The 24,160-nt window shown below is 37.5% G+C and overlaps 1 protein-coding gene across 1 annotated transcript in view; it reads right to left on the bottom strand.

Annotated features, from left to right (window-relative positions):
* The window catches only part of Mei4 (meiotic double-stranded break formation protein 4), a 134,228-nt gene that overhangs the window by 78,116 nt on the left and 31,952 nt on the right, over positions 1-24,160 (bottom strand). Inside the window, exon 2 of the mRNA XM_037208232.1 lies at positions 21,992-22,237. Coding sequence (XP_037064127.1) covers positions 21,992-22,223 — 232 coding nt within the window. The 5' untranslated portion in view covers positions 22,224-22,237. The remainder of the gene's footprint in view (positions 1-21,991; positions 22,238-24,160) is intronic.

Here is a 24,160-nt window from a genome sequence, read left to right as displayed (position 1 = left end):
GTTATTAAAACATTTTAAATGCCATATTCTGTAGATCTCTGAAGGGTTTGAAGATGACCTGTCTAAAACATCTCTGCTTAATTTTTAAAACATATCTAATCTGACTACAAGTTCTATGATAATGTCTAACTACTAGCTTTCATTTCTTTATATCCTAATAGTTGATAATAATAACATTCAAGGATCAGAAATTTGCATTACATTGTTAAATGGATGGAATAAATACAATTAGAAATATACATATAGCATTTTCTAACAATATCAGTTTCAAATTTGTATACAATATAAAACAATCCAATCCAATGTAAAGTATTTAAAATTAGTAATTGTCTTTTTCTTTTCTTTCTTTCTTTTTTTTTTTTAAACAAGAACCTTAAATCTAATCTCCTTTGCTTAGCCTTTTCCTAACCCTTGACAATAACTTGTAACCAACCCCCCTAAATACTGAAAATTATCCCAGACCCAAAACCCATTAAAAAGACCAAAAAACCACCCGCCCCACACCACCTCTTTGGGAATGTGGGCGTCGTATTCTTAAAATTGCTTCCTGCTGGATATGGGCGAAGTTTTCTTTATCCTGAAAGAAAAATTTTAGGTTAATTGTCAAATTCTAGGAGAGGTAACTATATCCTTCATTATCCAGTCTGTGTATAATGCCAAAGTTCAGGGTTTATCTCAAGTCCTTATTCAAGTAGTCTTTGAGACTGGATCATCTCAGCTAGTCATCTCAAATTTGCTCTGAGCACCTTGTCGTTCAAAGCTGATCTGTGGATGATGTTTGTCAGCTTAATGATATTATTATTGTCCACGTGGAATTGTTGTTGTTGTGGGGCCCCATCTTCTTTCTGGAGACTTCAGTTGATGTTAGGCCTGGCCGTGATTTCCTGCAGAAAACTGATAAGAGACTCGAACACAAAAACATATATATGCAGCTAGCCTATTTTCTAGAATTAGTTAGTACTCTATGTGACCATTCATATCTTAACAAAGTTTAAAATGTATATATATATTAATCTTGTAAATTTTGATATAAAATTTATACTTTGAGAAAAGTTTAAAGAATCAGAATAGAATCAAAGAGTTGAGATTAGTAATAGAATAGTCCCTTAATTAATTTTGCTTTTGTCCTGTACCATAGCAGAAAATGGCTCTTATTCTGGCATGATACAGGGAGTTTGCATTTTCCTTTTAACAACATGCTTGAGTTTAAAGAAGGAGAGAGCCATTCTCCAACTCCAAAGTCAGCCTTAAATTTTAATTGAACTGGGACTATTAGAAAACCAATAATGTTAAATCTTTAGAGAAAAGCAGAAACAAACATTTAGGAAGACATAAAAATTTTTTAGATAATATATACCCATACACCGTTTCACTCTGTTTCTTGGGATAGATGATTTGTCCCTTTTCTTCAGTTGTCTCATTTGTCCAGTGTTCTTCAGATTCCTTAACCTTCATTCTCCTAAAAGACAAAAACAAAAACCTTTCCCCAAGACTAATTTTGGGGATGTTTCCTTTTGACAAGTTATTATCTGATTAAATGAAAAGGCATGTGTTATTGATACAAGTTAGTTTAAATTGGATGTTCATGCTGGTTGATGAACTATCACCTCCTCAATTAAGAGGTCTCTCTTGTTCAAATCGAACCTTTATCAATTTTGATGGTACCCACAGCTTATCTTCTCCTGTAGAAACAAAAGCAAAACCACGTCCCCAATGTAATACATACCCTGGTTTCCATTCTGAGGTCAGCACATCCTTAAAGTATATAGGCTGATTTAATTCTGTAGTTTTTTCTATTATCCAATGTCTCTCTGCAGCTGTTGTTCCTTTCTCATTGGCATTCAGAAAATTCAAAGTTAGAAGAGCATTATGCAGTCTATTTCTGGGGGTTTTTGTTACCCATTTCTGTTTGTTTAGCATATCCTTTAGAGTTCTGTTTGATCTTTCTATAACTGCTTGACCTGTAGGATTATGTGGTATGCCTGTAATATGCTTTATATTGTAATAAGCAAAAAACTGTTTCATTTTAACAGAGACATATGATGGAGCATTGTCAGTTTTGATTTGTGCAGGTATACCCATGATGGCCATAACTTCTAGCAAATGAGTGATTACAGAATCAGCTTTTTCAGAACTCAAAGCAGTTGCCCATTGAAATCCTGAATAAGTATCGATAGTGTGGTGTACATATTTCAATTTTCCAAATTCTGCAAAGTGAAACACGTCCATCTGCCAGATCTCATTTCTCTGAGTACCCTTTGGGTTACATCCTGCTGGTAATGGCGTCTGATTGTAGAAGGAACAAGTACGACATTTCTTTACTATTTCTTTGGCTTGTTGCCAGGTTATGGAAAAATCCTTTTTTAAACCTTTACTATTGACGTGATGTTTTTTATGAAATTCTGAGGCCTCCAGCACATTTCCTATCAATAATTTATCAATCTCATCATTGCCTTGTGCTAGAGGGCCTGGCAGACCAGTATGGGATCGAATGTGAGTTATATATAAAGGATGATTCCTTTTCCTGATTGTATCTTGTAATTGAATAAATAGTGAAGTTAATTCTGAAGCATCAGGGATAAATTCTGCAGTCTCAATATGTAACACCACTCTTTCAGCATACTGAGAGTCAGTTACTATGTTGAGAGGTTCTGAAAAATCCATTAATACCAACAGAATAGCATACAATTCTGATTTTTGAACTGAATTATACGGACTTTGAACCACTTTACTTAAATTTTCTGATTTGTAACCTGCCTTTCCTTCTTTGTTGGCATCTGTATAAAATGTACGAACTCCAGATATGGGTTTTTGCCGTACAATTCGAGGCAAGATCCATTCAGCTCTCTTTATAAGATCAATTCTATTGCTTTTGGGATATTTGCTGTTAATTTCTCCCAAAAAATTACTGCAAGCTCTTTGCCAAGGTTCACTTTCTGTCCATAATTTTTCAATGTCCTCCTTAGTTAATGGTACGACAATTTCTGCTGGGTCTATGCCTGCTAATTGACGAAGTCTCAGTTTTCCTTTGTAAATCAAGTCAGAGATTTTTTCCACATAAGTTTTTAATTTTTTATTTGGTTTATTTGGTAAAAATATCCATTCCAATATAATATCTTCCCTCTGCATTAATATTCCAGTAGGAGAACGCCTAGAAGGTAAAATAACCAAAATGCAATCCAGCTTTGGATCAATACGATTCACGTGTCCTTCATGCACTTTCTTTTCTACCAAGGCTAATTCTTTCTCAGCTTCAGGTGATAATTCTCTTGGACTATTTAAGTCCTTGTCACCTTCTAAGGTTTTGAACAAATTAGTCAGTTCATCATTTTTTACCCCAACAATAGTTCGTAGATGAGAAATATCTCCAAATAATCTTTGAAAGTCATTAAGAGTCTGTAGTCTATCTCTCCGAATTTGCACCTTTTGGGGTCTAATTTTTTGTAGCTCTATTTTATATCCTAAATAATTAATAGAATCTCCTCTTTGTATCTTTTCAGGAGCAATTTGTAATCCCCAGCAAGGCAAAATTTTCTTTACTTCTTCAAACATTATTTCTAAAGTATCTGCATTTGAGTCAGCTAGTAAAATATCATCCATATAATGATAAATTATAGATTTAGGAAATTTTTTACGTATCACTTCCAATGGCTGTTGTACAAAATATTGGCACAGAGTTGGGCTATTCAACATTCCCTGTGGGAGGACCCTCCATTGAAATCTTTTAACCGGTTGAGAATTATTATAAGTAGGCACTGTAAAAGCAAATCTTTCTTTGTCTTTTTCTTGTAAGGGTATTGAAAAGAAACAGTCTTTTAAATCAATAACTATGAGAGGCCATCCTTTTGGTAACAGAGTAGGCAAAGGCATCCCAGATTGTAGAGAGCCCATTGGCTGAATTACTTTGTTAATTGCTCTAAGGTCTGTTACCATTCTCCATTTACCAGATTTCTTTTTAATAACAAATACAGGAGAATTCCAAGGGCTGGTTGATTCTTCAATATGCTGAGCATTTAACTGTTCTTCTACCAGCTCTTCTAAAGCCTGGAGTTTCTCTGTTGTTAAAGGCCATTGCTGGACCCATACAGGCTTGTCTGTTAACCATTTTAAAGGTAGAGCTGTTGGTGTCTTTGGAAGATCATCAGTTATTGTGCCCTGTTCTTGTATAATATGGATGGCTGGTGACCACTCATTAGAACAATATCTTCTAATATTTCTCTCAGTAACATGTGCTGGTTTATGATTTGTTTCTGAGATTGGAGGGATGTTAATCTGAGTATTCCATTGTTGCAACAATTCTCGACCCCACAGGTTCATAGTTATGTTAGCCACATATGGTTTTAATTTTCCTCTCTGTCCTTCTGGACCTATACATTCGAGCCATCTTGCACTCTGTTTCACCTGAGATAATGTCCCAATTCCTAACAGTTGAACGTTTACCTCCTGAAGAGGCCAAGTTGGATGCCAAAATTCTGGTGCAATTATGGTAACGTCCGCACCTGTGTCTACCAGACCAGACAACAAAACACCATTTATTTTTATTGTTAATTTTGGTCTTTGTTCATTAATAGAAGTTTGCCAAAAAATTTTCTTTATGTTTTCTCCTGAATTTTCTATTCTCTCTGTTTCATCATCCTGACCAGCATGATTTATTCCAATAGGCATTTGGTTATTTAATCGCTCTCCAGAGCAGGCATTTCCTCTATGGCTGCAGGAAAGGTTTGAACTGGATTTGCACTGGGGGCCTGCGCGAGGCCCCTCTGGGAGTTTCCCGAAGACTGAGGCAAAGGATTACCCTGTCTGTCCTTTGTTGATCTACATTCGTTGGTCCAGTGTTTTCCCTTACCACACCTTCTGCATACTCCAGAAGGAAGGGGCCTTCTGTTGCCATTGTTCCTTGAAGAAACATTGTTTCTGGGAATGACCTGTCTACAGTCCCTTTTCAAATGTCCTTGCTTTCCACATCCAAAACATCTAACACTCCTCAAACCTTTTGAAATTACTTCTCCTACCCATGTATCATCATGCTCATCAGCTTCAACATTAATTGTTTCTCTAATCCAATCTTCCATAGGTGCAGATCTTGCCCTTAATGGCCTGATTATTCTTTTGCATGCTGCATTTGCATTCTCAAAGGCCAAAGATTCAATTATTGCCTTACTAGCTTCTGAATCCGAGACCATTCTCTTTACTGCTGAAGCCAGTCTTTGTAAAAAATCTGTAAAAGACTCTTTTGGGCCTTGCTTCACCTTTGTAAATGACTCAGATTTTTTTCCTGGCTCCTCAACTTTGTCCCATGCATTCAAGGCTGCCGTTCGACATAAAATTAGGGTTTGGACATCATATAAACATTGTGTTTGTGCTGAAGCATATTGGCCTTCGCCCATAAGTTGATCCTGGCAAACTTGTATTCCTTTATCCCTCCATTGTTTTTCTATGTTTTTAGCCTCCTCCTTAAACCAAGTCAGAAATTGAAGTCTCTGGCTGGGTTCCAGAACACCTTGTGCGAGGTCCCACCAGTCCTGTGGTACTATCCTATTATATGTTGACCAAGAGTTTAACATTTGCTTTACATATGGGGAATGCATGCCATAAGATACTATTGCCTCCTTAAACCTTTTTAAATCCAACATTTCAATTGGAGCCCAAGTATTTTGTGTAGCCATTTGATCAGGCATCTGCTGTACGGTTACAGGATAAATTAAGGGTGACTGTGTGAAAACAGGCTTTCTTTCTGCAACCTTATGATCCCGACTTGAAACAACTTCACTGTTAATTTCTTCTGTCTGAATTTTTACAGGTTTAACAAGTTCTTCTAAAGCTGTTATCCTGGCACTTAAATTGACTATCTTTTTAAATATTAAAATGTGGATTATTATAGTGATAAGGTGCATAATTCCACCAATACTAATATTATATAGTTGTTCCATTGCCAGACTGCCTAAAATTTCGAACAAAAACCAATTTTCTTCCAATGTACACATAAAACCCATTTGTTTTTTAATGTGGAAAAAAAATTCTCTTTTAGATAGTTTCCTTTAAAATATCTGATATATTATGACTTACCAAATCTGCGTAGAACAGTAGAAATCCGAGGGGATTTTCAAAGCAGCCACCTAGTGTCCCAGGAGTAAATCCAAAGAGAAAGAGAGAGAGAGAGAGAGAGAGAGCAAGAAAGCGTAGCTGGCTAAAGTTTAAATGCAGCCACGTGTTCCCTCTTGTGCCGAGTCAAGGCTTGGGTCTGGCTTCCTTAAGCTCCGACCACGTGCGTTGGCTTTACAGGCAGGGCCTTGTTCGGCAGGGCAGGTCTGAGTTGTTTGTAGCACCGGCTTTAAGCAAGCAGGATTTAAGCAAGCAGCTCACCGATAGTCCAGCCTGCTAAGAAGCCGATCGCCGCCGGCCGCCGCGGGCCGCCGCCGCCGCGGGCCGCCTGCCGCCCTTGCGGGAAAGCGGACCTGCCGCCAAGCCAAGCAGTTTTTAATGGATTCTTGTCACGTTGGGCGCCAGATATTGATGTAACCAACCGTCTTATTAAATAAGAAACACAGAAACAATGTAAAAGAGAAAGCCAAGAGGTCAGAGCTCAGAGCTAAAATCTCACCCTTCCTCCTGCTGTCCCAGCTTCGCGAAAAGAGACCCACTTCCTGTCGGTTCGTTTTTTTATAGTATGTCGTTCTGCCTTCTCATTGGTTGTAAACCCAAACACATGACTGCCTCGTCACTGTCTGAATGTACAGCCCCCTAGGTCTTAAAGGCATATGTCTCCAATGCTGACTGTATCCCTGAACACACAGAGATCTTATGGGATTAAAGGCGTGTGCCACCACCGCCACACTCTTGCTATGGCTCTAATAGCTTTGACCCTGAACACACAGATATCTATGGGATTAAAGGCGTGTGCCACCACCGCCACACTCTTGCTATGGCTCTAATAGCTCTGACCCCCGGACAACTTTATTTATTAACATACAATCAAAATAATATTTCAGTACAATTAGATTACCACCACAGAGTGGGCTTCTCTTTGAGGAGTTGGCTTAGCCACCTCCTTCTGGGACTCAATGCCCACCCAGTCTAACTTTTCTGTTCTTTTCCACTCTGAGCAATTCCACACCACAGCCCCACAGCCTGCTTTATTCTCTTCTACATTAATAAATAAAAAAAAAAAAAAAAACAGACTCTGCTATCCCTTCCTAGTTGGTGTAGCAGGTCTTATTAACAAAAACAAACCTGGAGCCAGGTATTGGGGTGAACGTTAAACGATCAGAGAAACAGAACCAGCCACAGCTAACCACACCTCGTCAATTCCTCAGCTGATCTCGTTTCCTCAGACTGGAAGCCTCTGTGTCCTCACCCAAATGGATCTCAGCTGAACTGTTGCTCAGAAGCCTAAAAGCTTAACCAATCCCTAGTTCTTGGTCCTCACGCCTTATATACCTTTCTGCTTCCTGCTATCACTTCCTAGGATTAAAGGTGTGTCTTACCATGCCTGGCTGTTTCCAGTGGCTTTGAACTAACAGATCCGGATGGATCTCTGCCTCCAGAATGCTAGGATTAAAGGTGTATGTGCCACCATTTTCTGGCCTCTATGTCTATCTAGCTGCTGTTCTGTTCTCTGACCCCAGATAAGTTTATTAAGGTGCACAATATATTGAGGAACAATATCACTACAAGTTGGTTCATAGTTATTGTTGTCTATTATATGAATAGAAATTCTATTACTTCTGTATTGTCACTATAGGAACTATAGAAATAAGAATTGTATTGAATAAGAAATGAACTGATGAATTAATGTAACCATTTCAAGATATCTTGCCTCTCTAAGCAAACACAAACTCCTAATGAGTAAATAGACTTTTTCTTCTTTTCTACTCTTCAAAATCAAGTACCACACTGAGAGAACATGACATATTCAAGTATCTGCTCATTATTTTCACTATTTCAGTAGATTCTCAGTATTTATTTCTGAATTTAACAGTATTGAGAAATATTGTAACTAACTTTCAGTGTTTCCATAAATTTTCAATTGATAAACACCCAAACTAAATTATCAACTTACTATATCATAATTTAAAAGCATACAAGACACCTGTAATTTTAATTCATACCCTAATTCTTTCATCTTTCAGTTCTACTCTCTAAATCATTTCCATACTTTTGGAAGACAATGTGGAAAGGTCAATCTATAGTTGTAGGCTTTGCCTCTCCAGATCCTGATTTCCTCATGCAAGCCATGCATATTTTATTAATGTATATCTGCTTAGAAGAAACAGATAGGAATACTGATCAGGCAATGTCCCAAGTCTGAGCTGTCTGCCTGGATAAAAACCCATTCTGACTAGAGGATTTTTACAGCCTATTATGTATAGCTGGTGACTTTGGAGGTTGGTCTAGTTTCAAGATTTTTTTTTATACTCCATATATTGAAACCAGTCTATGATATGTAAAACTTGTTAAAAAAAAAAAAAAAAAAACATCAAAATTTCAGTGTGAAGCACTAGTTACTATACTTTTTCCTAAAACCTTATTGACAGTCACAGGTACTAAGCTAATTATTTTCTATTAAGGAAAGGGGAAATCTCACAAAATTCGGGCAATCTTGGTCATCACTGTACTTTGACATCATTGCTTTTAATATGGTTATAGTGGGCAATTCTAACTTCCTATGCCCTTTCTTTGGCAGGAGTTATTAGCTCCTACTCTGAGCTAATGACAGTTCAGACTATCTCTAGTAACTGCTAAGCTTACATCTTAAGATAACTTGACATCTCCAATGAAATAATCTTGCAGTACTAAGACACAGAAGACATTTCTTTCTTTCTTTCTTTTTTTTTTTTTTTTTTTTGCTTTTTCGAGACAGGGTTTCTCTGTGTAGTTTTGTGCCTTTCCTAGAACTCGCTTTGTAGCCCAGGCTGGCCTTGAACTCACAAAGATCCGCCTGCCTCTGCCTCCCAAGTGCTGGGATTAAAGGGGTGCGCCACCACCGCCCGGCGACACAGAAGACATTTATAAAATCCTCTTTAATCTTTATTTTGGTGACCACTGATAGTGTTTCCTACAAGTGATGACAACAATCATGATAAAACCCATAAAGCGCACCTCTAATTGTCTTAAGAATCCCGATGTATTTACCTATTGTCTGTCCTGGGTAGTAAGAGTCCCTGAGAAGTCTATTAACCCAGGTGAGAGGAGTCTGCCCTGGACACCTACTAACCCCTAAGAGTTCAGAATTGTAATGTGCAATTTTATGTAAATACCACATGCACTGCAAGAGAAGTCTAACACTGTTATCTTCCAAGTACCCAAAAGAAAAGGAAAAATATTGGCCCATTAAGTTGCCTCCCTTTCTCTTTTTAAGTATGAAATATTTTCAGATCTTGTAAGTACTAAAAGCTAAATCACACAGGCGACCATCATTTTTAATGAAAAGCAATTCTATCTCAAGCTGGGCCTCTTGTACCTGTAATCCCACACTGGAGAGGCTGGGGCAGGATGTGTTTTAGTTCAAAGGTAGCCTGTGTTACACAGCAAGTTCTGGGCCAGAATCTACATGTTAGAACAAAAGAAACTTTGTCTCTGTTCTAATCCCCTTTGAGCACTCTTTTTCTTCTCTTTTTACGGCCAGTAAATTATTCAATAAACTAAATTATTTTTGTCTCAAAATGCACTAATATGGAATCTTTTCATTGACTTGCTGGGCTCCACATTTGTTCTAGTGTTTTCTGTGTTAAACACCAAGGCAGAAAGCAACTGGGGAGGAAGGGTTTGTTTGGCTTACAGATTACATACAGTCTATCACTGAAGGAAGCCAAGACAGGAACCTGGAGGTCGGAACTGAAGCAGAGACTGAGGAGGAATGTTGCTTACTGGCTTGCTTCCTCTGGCTTGCTTGGCTACCTTCCCTCATGTAGCTCAGGCCCACCTGTCTTGGAATGGCACTATCCCAGACAGGCTCAGATCTTCTACATAAATTTTCAGTCAAGACAATATCATACAGACCTGACCACAAGTCAGTTTGATGGAGGCAGTTCCTCAACTAAGATCTCTTTTATTTAGACATGTCTAGACTTGTGTCAAGTTGACAAAAGCCAACCTGCACAATCCACTCCTTGTCAAATTTGACATATAAACACAACACCTGAACTACAGCTTGTCCTTTCTTTGTCCTCAAGATCATATGTAAATATCACAATAAAAAGTACAGTTAAAGTATACAAGGCCCACAGTCTTTAAAAAGTTCAACATAGTAAAAGTGCAAGATCTCCTTAAAAATCTAAAGTCTCTCAACTATGGGCTCCTGTAAAATCCAAAACAAGTCACATACTTTCTCAATGTAAGAGAGAAGAACCACAGAGCACAGTTACAGTTCAAAGTAAAACCTAAACTCAATATTATGAACAGTTCAGTATCTGACACTGAAATTCACTCATGATCTTCTGGGCTCCAAAGAGCTTAGAACCTATAATGCTGACACCCACTGCACATATATCTTGTTTGGTAAGCTCAAGCCAGCCTCACTCTACACTGGTTACTGTCCTGGTCAGTCATCCCACAGTCCTGGCACCTCCAATATGCTGGGGTCTCCCCTGCAATTGTGGCTACAACTACACCTGTGGCCTCTCGTGGCCTCTTACAATGACAAGCTTCTATTTCTCTCTATGACTCCTTTAACCCCAGCATCTCTACTATAACTGATGATGCACCTTCACCAATGGTGTCTCTTGGCTTCTCACAATCTCAAGCCTCAGCTTATCTCCAGGACCCCTTCATGTTTTCAAAACCAGAACCACAGGGGAAGAGTCTTACACATTCCCAAGTTTTGCTTCCAGCTTGAGAAACAGCCTTTGGTCCCTTTGGAACATAGCATTTGTACATGTGAACTCATAAAACCTATGGTTGTTGCCTATATAAGGCCAGCTGAAGACTAAGCAAGTCAACATTCCTGTACAGAAGGTAGCGTGGCTCATGAGGCCACACTCTTAGTTTGTACTGCTATGTACTGTCAAGAAAGTAAAAAGGGGCTGGAAAAACCATTGCTAACTAGCCATACATAGGAGCCTGAAAGCCTCCTAACAGTCCAATCCTAAACCCAGCCATGCTATCAGCCTACCTAAAAATGCAAGGCCTATTACACTGTCCTTTCTCACCAGTAATTTCAATTCTTGCACATCTCACAAGCAGAGCTATTAGTGTGTCAAAATCTGTACCCAGTTGTATTCCCCACCCCCACAAAGGGCCTATGTCAAGTGCCTTATTCTCTCTGGTTTGTTAAGATATAATTAACAGGCTGGACGGTGGTGGCACACCCCTTTAATCCCAGCACTTGGGAGGCAGAGCCAGGTGGATCTCTGTGAGTTCGAGGCCAGCCTGGGCTACCAGGTGAGTCCCAGGAAAGGCGCAAAGCTACACAGAGAAACCCTGTCTCAAAAAACCAAAATAAAATAAAATAAAATAAAAGATATAATTAACAAGTAAAATCACTATATTTAAGATGAAGAATATAATACAAGTTCTGTTACAAGTACCCTTTGTGAGATGGTTGTCAGGTCAATTAATATATCCATCATTTCAAATACCTAACATTTTTGTGATAAGAATATTTAAGACACATTCTTTCAGCAATTTCTATTAACACACTATTAATAATTATGATCACTGTACTGTAGATATCTTCAAACTTTACTCCTCCTGTCTACATAAAATCTTGAACCATTTGACCAAAACCTCTCTATTCTCTCCCTACCTCCAGTATTTTGAAACAACAACAACAAAAAATGCATGCCTGTACTTATATGTGGAATATAAAACAGATCTCAGAGAAGAACAGAGCAGAAGTACAGAGCTGGAGTATGTCAATGAATACTTCAATGACTAAAAATGATTTACATTAGGTAGGATTAATACTACAAACTGGTAATAAAAGCAGTTATGTTTAATATTGAAAAAAAAGTTGCCCTCTAAAACAGCAGTTTCAATTTTGGCTGTATTTTAGAATAACCCTAAAGAAAATGAAAAACAATGATGCTTTAGAACAATCCTTCACCTCTAGATCCTGATATCACCTCTAGAAATCAGGTGATTCTAGCATAATAAATAGTCAGGGATGGTGAGCACCACACCTGGAATAGCCCATGTATACCAACACTAAAGCGACAAACACTTTCAGAAATATGTCTAAAATAAAAATAAATTTACAAAATGAAAACTACAGATCTCTCTGTGGTTATTCATTTTTGGAGTATGGTGAGATACCTATGGGAACTCCTGATTACTAACATAGACTTGTTGGTGCAGAAGATCTGGACTGATAATGCAGTTGCTGTTAAGTGGTATAAAAGAGCACCTCAGCTTGCCATTGCTGTGTTCACAATCTGCATGGTCAGGCTCCGTCCTTCCTTTCAGTCTTTCTCTCTGTCTCAGTCTCTGTCTCTCTTTCTGTCTCTGCCTCCCTGCCCCCCTCCACCCTCCTCCCCTCTCTGCAGATCACCTGGGCACACACCTCTCTGGCTCTAGCTATCCCTGCCGCCTCTCTAGTCCTGTTGCACAGCTACACAGCCACACAAAGCAACCTATCACCAGGGACCGACAACTGCTGAGAAATTACAGATATGATGAGATGCTTCATGGTTCGCTGAAGAAGAATTAGTCAGATGAGGTTAAACATTCATACAATGCACAGGTAGAAACAGCTTCAGAGTCACTGAAAGCACAGTAAATTATTAATAAAATTAGGTATTAAAATATGCAAACTACAATCTAATTTGTAAGAAGTAGGTCAAAGAATGGGGGCATTCTGTTAAAAATACTACTTTATGGAAAGAAATGGGCAAATTATACTAAATTCCAGGGTAAACTGTATTTGTTGTTGGAATAACAATGGGCAAAAGCAAGATGCCTAAAGCCTGTAAATTCTATTTTAATTACAAATTAGGAAACTTTAAATATTATATAAAGCATGTATATTCTGTTTTAATTACAAATTAGGAAACTTTAAATATTATAAAATATGTAGAAGGAACAGAAGTCATCTTTCACCAAGATACATCCCTCAACATAAAATTTAAACTCCTTCTATGAATCACAATTTAATTTACATCGGAAAATTTACCAAGCCTCATGAAAATAATTTCTATTATTTCATAATTATTAGCTTAATTTGAAATTATACTTTACTAGACCCAGAAATACTTTGGAGAGCAAACCTATGTCCAAGGTCTCACTGAATCTAAAACCATGGGAAAGCAGAAAAGCAACTCAGTTATTTTTCATATGAATTTAACTTAAAAAATAGAGGTGTTTTTAGCACCAGAACACTGAAAATCTAAAACCCAGATTTCAGTGAAATTTCCTGTATATTTTATGGCACACACACTGGCAGAAATACTCAGAATGTATTAAAGACATACAAGCAGTATTTATTTTAACTCTGAGAAAAATTGGATACTGAAAACAACAGTCATATACTTTCTCCAAATTAATTGATGATGTGAAACAATGGGTCTTTTCACTGGCAAAGTACATCTCAAACCACTCTAATATCTCTTTTAGCACATCAACATCCCAAGACATCCCTTTGAAGTATTCTCAGCTGACTGTGTGCCACATATACTGAAATGTGCGGTTGTCTGGATTATTCTTAGAAATATACTCAACATGTTTTATTCTAAGGTCAGTTACTTAAGGTTCTAGATGTCCTGAAACATGACATAAATACAAGTGGTACAGTTCTGCCTTTGTGATGTGAAACTTTATTTACATGGAAAAATTGTTCTGTCTTATTGTCTATAATTTTCTGATGCTCATTCACAGCAACATATTTATTTTTATCTCGTTTACCTGGGATACTTTTCAAATGATTGTTATAGTTTAACATTCATATAGATTGCCAGTAAGCAATGTACAGAATTCCTGCATAATTGTGCTTTCCCAACAAAATGTCTTTAAAATTACTTAAAATTGATATAAGAAACAGATACTCTCTTGAGGGGAAAAGAATAGCTGCCTTATACATATCTATAATTCACATCCTAAAATATGGGGTGTCTTAGTAGATCTCAAACAGCATTCACAGATGCTTACTGAGGAAAAGGGCAGTAAGGATGCAGGAAGAAAAAGGGGAAGAAAAACAGAAGTTAGCCCTAAAACAAAAAAAAGCGACAATATTCTACCCCTGGATTCTTACTATGCTTATATATGTATCTCACTTGATAGTATGGAACAGTATTAAACACCGCTCCTAAAATCCAGTTGATGCCACTGATTGTTTGCTGGCTTGCTTTCTCTTAACTTTGCAGCCTTAATCAGACTCTAAGTGAACAGTGAATTCTGGAATTGCAGACTCAGTATTTTTGCTTGGGAGTACGAGATGCTCTAAGGCCTGCTGCTCTCTTCATTTACTGCATGCAGGTATTTTATCAGGCAGTAATTTGGTTTCTATGTTTTCATTTCCAGTCACTTTTTAGATTAAGTCTCAAGACTGTATATTTCAGTTTTATTTCTTTAAACCAGTACCACTGAAACTTCAGCATTCATCATGAGGACCTAAAATAGTTGTTAAATCATAGTCTGCTGGGCATCCAAAGTTTCTGATTCAGTTTTCAGGTAGGATCTGATCATTTTACTTTTCCAACAACTTTCCAACTGATGTTGTTTATTGAAGGAAATATCTTAATGTCAGAAAGAAACATTGTTGAGGGTTCCACAGGACCCCACTCAATGTGCTATCATTTATTTAATTCTAGATAAGCACCTCCCTCTGCTTTTCTTGTTTAACACTGATCATGGAAGAGTTATGGTTGACTTCCAAAATAGAAATTAAAGCTGCAGAGAAATGAATGCAGAAATGAAAATCCAAAGGCAGTTGAAAAGAATTAAAGAATGGGACCAAAGGGTAGATGTGTAAATGAAGACTACTTGAAGTATGTGAACCTTCAAGGATAATGCCAAACTGATGCCCAGCGAGACCATGAGAGCCTCTTAGCTGTGGGCCCTTCCATGGGGCTCAGGACACCCTTTCCTGCTTCTATTCATTTTTATTTTGGAAACATGTTGCAGGCTACCTAGGATTCTTTTTTTTTTTTAAATACCCTCATTCAATATCTTCCATTTTCCTGTTTTCTAATTCTTTATAACTACCTTTACACACTCCCCAACTTCTATTCTTATTTCCTGTTCATTTCAATCATCTCGTTATATTGAAAGGAGAAGTCCTAGCCTTGCCAGTCACACCAGAAGCATCCACAATACCTGAACAGAAATGGAGAATCTTAGCCCCGCCCCCCATTTACCTTGCTTATCTGATTCTATTTTTTGCTTTGATCATGAGAATGTCAGTATACTGTACATTTTCCAGAGATAGCTACATGGATTTTGTCCACTGAATATCCAATTTATTCTAAAAAAGCATAAATTTCATTCTCTAAGCCTTAATATTAAATTCAGAATCATCACACATTTAAATTTCCAATACAGCCTTAATTTCAAAAACAGATGAACATTGGGGCATTTAAAAAGCACATATACAATATACAAAAAGCTAAAAATAATCCTAAATATAAGAAGAATATTGAAATTTGTTGTAGGTTTAGGGGTATAGCTAAGAAATAGTGTATATACTTAACATCCATGATACCATGAGTTCAATTTCTAGAACCAAATTAATAGTAGTAAAACTAATAATGAGAAATATCTGTGCTATTGGCTGAACTAACAAAAAATCACATTGGGCAAACATCTAAAAATCTGAAAGTATTCTAAACAAGTTAAGGTTCTGTTTCAAAGAAGATGCCATTGTTACTGTCCATTTATTTTGATCTGATTACACTTCCTAAGAGGTACTAGTCCAGAGATTCATCCTATCAACATATCTTCAGCAAGATGTTAGACTTGCTCTTTAGCTATATCTATTGCTACAAAGGCTAGGAAGATCTCAATAGATTGACAGATAGATAGATAGATAGATAGATAGATAGATAGATAGATAGATGAGTAAGGATAGGATTTTATAAATATCAACATGACTACATACATTTACTCTACAAATAGTCAAGATGTTAGACTTGCTCTTTAGCTATATCTATTGCTACAAAGGCTAGGAAGATCTCAATAGATTGACAGATAGATAGATAGATAGATAGATAGATAGATAGATAGATGAGCAAGGATAGGATTTTATAAATATCAACATGACTACATACATTTACTCTACAAATAGTCACTAACCACTCCTGAAAAGGCAAGTACTGGGCTAAAAATCTGGTTATACTGATGGTGAATATCAACACAATCCTTGCAAGCATGGTTCAGATTCCACAAGCCATACAGAATTAAACCCTTATAATTTACTCTACACATGCTGTGAAATACAAACTGTGATACCCACAGCATGAAAATCTAATTTAGTCTTGAGAGGTAGTCAGAAGTAGAGTATTGAAACTGTATCAGAAAGAATTGAATAGTATATAGGCAGACAAAAAAGGAAAGGGCGGATATCCCACCAGAAGTAAACAATGCATGTATAGGCTTCAAGAGAAAGCAAAAGGAAAGATGGTATGTGAGAAACTTCCCTGTGCCACAGTACAGAATGTGAATGAACCCAAAGTTAGGAGGCTTAGATAGATTCACAAGTAAGCTCCAGCCAGACACTACACAAAGTTGTAGTCCAACTTAAGGATTTCAGGCTTCTTCCCAAAGCAATCAGAAGACTTGAGATAGGGTGCAGTCCAGTGTAGTAAATGCTGATGCTGCAAAAAGAAATGTACTTTAATTGGGATAAATTAAGCAAGAGAAGTAAAGTTGAATTTAGATAATTAGGTAAAACTATTTCCATTAGGAATGGCCAGATATGGAGAGATTCCAGTGATACATAGAAAATAGAGTGTGGTAATTCAAGAGGTTACTGGGCACCTAATAAAATGTCCTAGAACCCAGCTTCTGCAGAGAAGATAGTTAAATCAAGTAATCGGATTCAGAGATGAACCAAGGAGACGGGATGAAGGATGGCTTCTGTCTGAAATGTTAACCATTAGAGAATCAACTCCATGGAAAGCTCAGCCTTTGAAGGTCTAATCTGTTCCCTGTGTCAGCATGTCTTTGGTCCTTCTATGTCCTTTTTGGGCCATTAGCACCTTTCTGGCATAATTCTATGCTTTTAAATTTCTCTCTTCCATTTATTCAGCCCTAGATTAAGTACTGGCAAATTTCATGTGGCCATCTTCAACAAAGCTGTTCCAGATTGAAGAACATTATTTTTCTTTCATTTTGTTCCCTATATAACAGGCACCATGCTCATTATTAATTCCATTCACTCATAACCTCCAATTACTCCTCACAAATGAAGAACAAAATACCTGTTAACAATGATTTTACCATCCTCTATTTTTTAAAAGTTCACTAGTAAGAACTGCTTCATCTACAGAACAATGTCACTGGGGTGCAGGTTCATCTCACCCTCATAGGTTTCCATCCTGACCATGTTAGCTAATGGCTACCACAGTCCCGAATCATCTCTTGGCTTGGCAGAGTGCATACAAGAAACAAGAGGTTGGGGAAAAGGTTTTTCTATCTTTCACGGGCCTCTAGCACTTCATCCAAAGAGGTAGAACCTCTCAATTGCTTTTTGATTTGCACTGGCCAAAATTGGGCTCCACAAAACTTAGATCAAAACTCTCACAGGCAGCCCTAAGCCTTTTATGGGTCAACCCACTGGCCACAAGCATGTTTTCCAAATTAAATGAAGAACTTTAAAACAGAAAGGAGATGCTTACTGAGTAGAGAATTGTGTCTGACACAAATCACCAAAAAGGCTGAGGCAGACGCCACAAAGTGTCTAGGAATCTCCCCTTTTGTCTGCTTTCCTCACTTGCTCCTTTCTTTCTGCACTTCCTTCTTCACTATGACAGAACATTTCAAAAACTCATCCCTTCTGTAGCAAAGTTCCTTAAGGAATATAATCCTCAGGAAGGAAGTTAAGAAAATAAATCAGAATACAAAAACATCTGGGTTTCTCGGATGGTGTATAAACCATTCCAGCTCTGCTTTATTTAATTCTAGACTGTTCCATTAGTTCAATGGACAGTTGATTCTGTAAAATTATGGTCCCCAGACTCTCCATCTTTCAAGACGGGTTTGATTCAGCATCTATTGAGAGCCTCTGAACACCTATGAACAGTTACAAATAGAAAGCAACATTGAAGCTGGGCAGTGGTGGCCCACGCCTTTAATCCCAGCCAAAAAAAAAAAAAAAAAAACCACTGAAAACTCCAGAAAGAAATATTTAATAATATAAATATGTTTTTTTCTATGATTTGATTCTTGGGAGTAGCTTTTGTAGAGCGAATCCTGACATCCTTTCAAATTATCAATCTTTAAACAACCACTAAGCTCTTCTTCTACTTGCCTGTCATTCTAATGCCACCGTTTGCTTCATTTTCATCCCCTCTTTAAGGGTTACTCAATTGCTGCACATACTCAGTTATTCCTATTTTGTAAGATGGAGAGATGGGCAACTTCCAAGTGTCTGTACTGAAACACTAGACATGCAACTCCTGCTGCGAGGAAAACTGACTTTAATTATATGATTTTTGAAAATTTCTCTCACAGGCACTATTAAGTGAAAAATATAACACACAGTATCACCCAGCCCCTTACTGTTCATACATACTCACAAACAGCATGTACACTATGTCACCGTTACAAATAGATTTTGGATGGCAAGGAATATTGTTGATAGCATAGAAACTTATGCTGGCAAAGTTCAAGACAGTAATATTTTACCTTTTACCATTATATGAATTCTACAACTTCATGGAAGAAAAAGAACAATTGTTTACTATTTGTTCACTGGGTATACTCAAATAGCTCATTGCCAAAAAGGAGTCTATAGAGACAAAATATGGCTATTAATTAGGTAGTGCTATTTGGGGGCTTATGCATGAGATTTTAGTAATATTTAGATTCTAAGTCATCATGTTTTCCACATACTAAGTCATCATGTTACTAACACAGTTCTTCCACGTTAGCGTCTCCCCATTACCCACTGCATGCATGTGTTTAATACACTGGCACACACAAATATGAAGGTGCCTCCTTACCTCTGCAAACCTTTGAAATGTTAGAATCAAACATCCCTCACCTACCCTCACAGTTCAGTGTTGTGATATTTTATTCGTGCTTTAATGAATAAAGCTTGCCTGGAGATCAGAGGAAAAAGTCAACCATTTTTTTATAAGTAAACACAGAAGTCAGGCAATGGTAGCACATGCCTTTAATCCTATCACTTGGGATGCAGGGATCTGTATGGATCTCTGTGAGTTCAAAGCCACACTGGGAACAGAGCCAGGTGTGGTAGCACATGCCTTAAATTCCAACACTAGTTAACCATGAAGGTCTTGAGGTCTGTACAGACAGACAGGAAGTGACAGAGCTGGGCAGGAAGAGGAAGTGATGTAACTGAACAGAGAGAGCAAATCAGATGGCAGAACAGCAAGGCATACAGGCGTGGATAGACAGGAAGAAGTATTTCACTCTTTGGAAGCTGTGGAGTTGGTGAGCTAAGGTTAGCTGTGGCTTTCCCTATTTCCTTGATCTCTCAGGTTTTCACCCCCATATGTGGCTCCAAATTTTTTATTTAATAAGACCACTTAGAAATTCATCTACAGTTCAGTTATCCCTGTAAGTCTTAAATTGTAATTATAATTACTTAAATGTTATGAAAACTTCTAAATATAAGTTTATAACTCCTGCCTGCTTTCCTGCTCTGAGTTTTCTGATCATATATCTACCTCCATTCTAGGTAAGCCCTACATTTGCTGGGAGTAGCCTCTATTCAGACAAGCCTGCACTCAATATTTTATCCTATAAAATTTTCTATGTTCACACAGAAAATTTCAAAATCCATTTAATAAACTGAGATGGAAGTTTCAATATTCTTAAAATCACATTTACATGATCTCTGAACACATTCCCAACAAACATCAGAAGTATCCACTTTTGAAACCATCCCAAGACATCTATCCTGTAAGTTCTGATTCCCATGAACCTAGTTCAACTCATCACTCTTCAACAAGATTATCTTAGTCTGATTTTCTGTTATTTAACTAAGAAACCACAGACTTATAACACACAAAGAATACAGGTGTATTCAGCTGATACTTTAAGAGTTCCTGGATAAGTGGCCACATCCGATAATAACTTTCTTGATGCTGGGGACTCTGCATAGTCCAGAGTTCTAAGGAAGAGTTGAGAATCATAGGGCAAGAGGATTTCAGTACACAGAGTCTAACTGATCAGTAATAACAGACACACTCAGATAATGATCCATTAATATACTAGTCTAGTCATCTTCTATAGGTCCCAACTGGCCACACCTCTCAATGGTTCGCACTAAAGATTATATTTTAACATGAATTCAAATCATGGGCTTTTGTGAAAGTTTTAAAAATTAAAATCCCTGCCTCCAAGGACTGCTATATTCCACATCTATTCACCGAATATGTATAGAGAACCCTATAATGTGTTAAGATTTAGGCTGGGAAAAACTAAAGATGCCTCCTCTTCAACAAATCCAGACACTAGATCTGGAGAAAAGGTGACAACCCAGCAGCAAATCTTCCATACACAGAATGACTCATGGAAGATGAAATATGAGCAGAATGGTCAGCAAAGACCTCACTGAGGAGGTGACATTTAGAAAAACTGAGCAAAAAGCACAGAATATCAAAAAGATAGCAGAGACACACCCTTCACAAAAGAAACTTCAAGGATATAAGATGGGAGGGTAGATAAGGTGGAGAGGAAGAGATGAGTAGACATGACATCAACTACGGGATACTATGTAATGTTTTAATCTAAAATGAAACAAAAGTAGAAGTCGGGCAAGTGTTTTATGCAAAGAAGTAACATGAACTAATTTATACAATGATCTGATTTGTGTATTTTTTTCCAGTTACCAGATTGTTTCCTTATCAATCTGCTTCAAACACTTCCTGAATGAAGTGACTCAGGTGACACACATTCCAGTTGACTCAAGGGAACCCTGGTTTGCTTGTACTGTCCCAGAATAACCGCTAATATATTCCCCTCTAACTTTCCCAAGAGTCCTAATGAAGGCGTTTACATGTTGAATGTAATGATAAAGACTACAGTAAAACATCCTTTAATTGTTATGCAGAGCATTTCTGAGCTTTCCGAAAGCAGCTCTCCTTTCTTCTTGTCATGGCCAACTTGCTTACAGGAGTTGTGGTTGCTCCAAAAGGCAGTGCTACTGGGGTTTGAATGGGTGCATACTCCCTACTGCCCCTCTTTGCTCACACTTCTGCGGTTTGCTAGGTGCCGGGCAACATTTTCATTGACAAGTACACAGACCTGGAAGACCAGAGCTCTGAAACTTTCAATGAAATCAACCAGGATGAATGGCTTCCTTGGCATTTTGTCATTCTCTCTATTGTGATACATCACCGCTGGGCTAATTTTAAGTCTGTTTCTCCCACGAGAATGGTAGGTGATCAAGAGAGAAAAAATAGTACCTCATCTTGCATATTTTGGGGCCCTAATTATTCACCGGAGCTATTATATAAAAGAAAAATACAACAGAATTTAAGAATGAGATTTTAGAATGAATTTCTTCAGTCAACCCCAAACATGCTTGTTACTGAGTGGTAGCATGGTTGGCTCTAAGATACGGAAGGCCTTAGGTTCAATCCTCATTATAGTCATCACCACAATAACAACAATAATAAACAACTATTTTCACATCTGGAGTACTTTAATTCTGTTAATCTCCTAGTCTAATGTGGTTCCACTCATTAAAAGGTGACAATAACTTGTAATGATTAACTCAAAGTACAAAAAAAAAAAAAGCACAAACAAAGTAACAAGAATTGTATGTGGCAAAAAGCAGAAATAAACATTCTCAGGTTTTTGTAATAAATTTCTAGCAAACTCTGGTAATAATAGGTGTATAAATTACTGAAAAGTGATTTCACCTACTCACCATTCTTAAGCAATCCTGAAGAAATCCTACTCAGGAACAGTTTTTGACGTAATAGCAGAACTTCAGCTTCTAAAGCTTCAACTTTTGATTTACATTTGGACTCCTGCTGGGTCACCAAGGTGGCAAGGTGCTCTGTATATTCTCTGCTGCTTCTGTCTGCTGGTTTTGAGTGGATAATCGCCAAAGCCAGCGCCAGCTTTGAAGTTTTCAAATACCATGTCTGAATATCCATCTTGGCTTTTGTCCCTACCATATAATGAAAAGAAGTTACAAAATTTCCTTTTAACATTCACAGAGTATTTTATTTGAACAAAACTGAACTTCCAGAGTAGTGCTAATTAAAAGTTGATAATTATAAATTGGTTCTAATCAACAGAAACAAAATTCTCAGGAATAAAAAAAAACTAGTATGAGACCTCATGAGTTTTCCCCGTCTACTTTAGCATGTCTTTTGTTGTCCTTGTTCAATTCATGTTTAGGCAGTCATATTAGTAAGTGTAGCTTCTGGCATAACTAGGAAAGACAATCTCAGAGTCCTCAACTAGACACAAACAACTACGGGAAAGTAAAGAACACTGAGAGTAGAAGAACCACTCTTCCCCAGTGAAGAACACAACTGGTTATTCAATCCAAATGGTCAGCCCTAGAAACATACACAGGAGTAACGTTATAGAGGCTGAGCAGGCTGTATTTAGCAATATGTACACATAGACATATATGCATGCAGCAACAATTAATGAATAAGAAGGCCATAAATTTAAAAGAGAGCAAGGGAGGGGTATATGGGCAGTTTTGGAGGGAGAAAAGGAAAGGAGAAAACAATGTAATTATATTATAATCTCAAATAAGCAATAAAAAATGTTTCAAATATTTGCCCTGTTGAAGTTGTTTGATCCTGCACTTCCAACTATTCCAATTGCTGCCCTGAGTATATGTTTCCAAACCATTAATATCTCAGTCTTACAATATGAATACACTGAAAGGGAGAACATGATGCATGATCACCCTTAGTTTAATTCATTAGTTTAATCATCATCTCCACTGAAGGGTAAGTACATTGTGGCTTCCACCATATTTTACTGGATTACCACAGAGGCTTTGAACATAAAACATACTATAAAAATGTTTACTGTGTAGTAAAAAAGTACAGTAGCTGCTCATGCCTGCAGTTTCCACTTCCATTACATACATTCATCCTACTTGCAGATCGCATCCATTTGAATAAAAACATATATATTTTGAACATGCACAGATTGTTCTTCTTGTTATTAATCAATGTCATGCAACAACTATGCACAGTATTCCCATGCTTAGGTATTATAATGATGATTTGAAGTACACAGGATGATATACATAGATTATATGTGAATAGTAAACCATTTTATATTAAGGACTTGTGCATTTAAATATCTTTATTGTAGTCAGAAATATTCCTGTGTCCCACCCAGTCTTGTAGTCACCCAAGACCCAAATAAACACACAGAAGCATATATTAATTAAAACTGCTAGGCCATTAGCTCAGGCTTATTACTGACTAGCTCTTACAATTAAACTCAGCCCATTTCTGTTAATCTATATGTTGCCATGTGTTCCGTGGCTTTACCTGTGTGCCATTACATGCTGCTCCCTGGACAGTGGGATGGCATCTCTCTCCTCTGCCTTCCTTCTTCCCATATATGTATACCTGGATTTCCGGCCTGCCTCTAAGCTGCCTTGCCATAGGCCAATACAGCTTTATTTATTAACCAATCAGAGCAACACATATTCACAGCATACAGAAAGACATCCCACAGCACTTTATATTTGAGGGTATCCTAGAAACTATTTCCCCAAAGCTCAGAGATAACCATGGATTGTTTGAGAAAATTCAGTGTGTCTGGTTACCACATTGATACTAACAACACAATTTCACATTATACCTTATATTTTATTAACGTCAATTTCTCAGGCCTATCTTCCACTATGGTAGGGCTGCACTGCCCAAGTTCTTTCCTGTTCAAATCTCTGCTAATGCATTTTAACCAGTTATGATGCCCTAACTTCCTTATAGCTGCCTAAGACTCATCTGTGTATCCTTCCTGGATAACCCATAAACCATTGATTCAGTGCACTTTAAAATGATCTGAGAATGAATCAAACTCCTCAGATTTACCCCCACCCACAGTCACA

This window comes from Peromyscus leucopus, chromosome 7 (assembly GCF_004664715.2).
Source record: "Peromyscus leucopus breed LL Stock chromosome 7, UCI_PerLeu_2.1, whole genome shotgun sequence".
NCBI classification, from domain to species: domain Eukaryota; kingdom Metazoa; phylum Chordata; class Mammalia; order Rodentia; family Cricetidae; genus Peromyscus; species Peromyscus leucopus.
The sequence above is the reverse complement of the archived record's forward strand: the minus strand, read 5'-3'. Positions and strand labels throughout refer to the sequence as shown.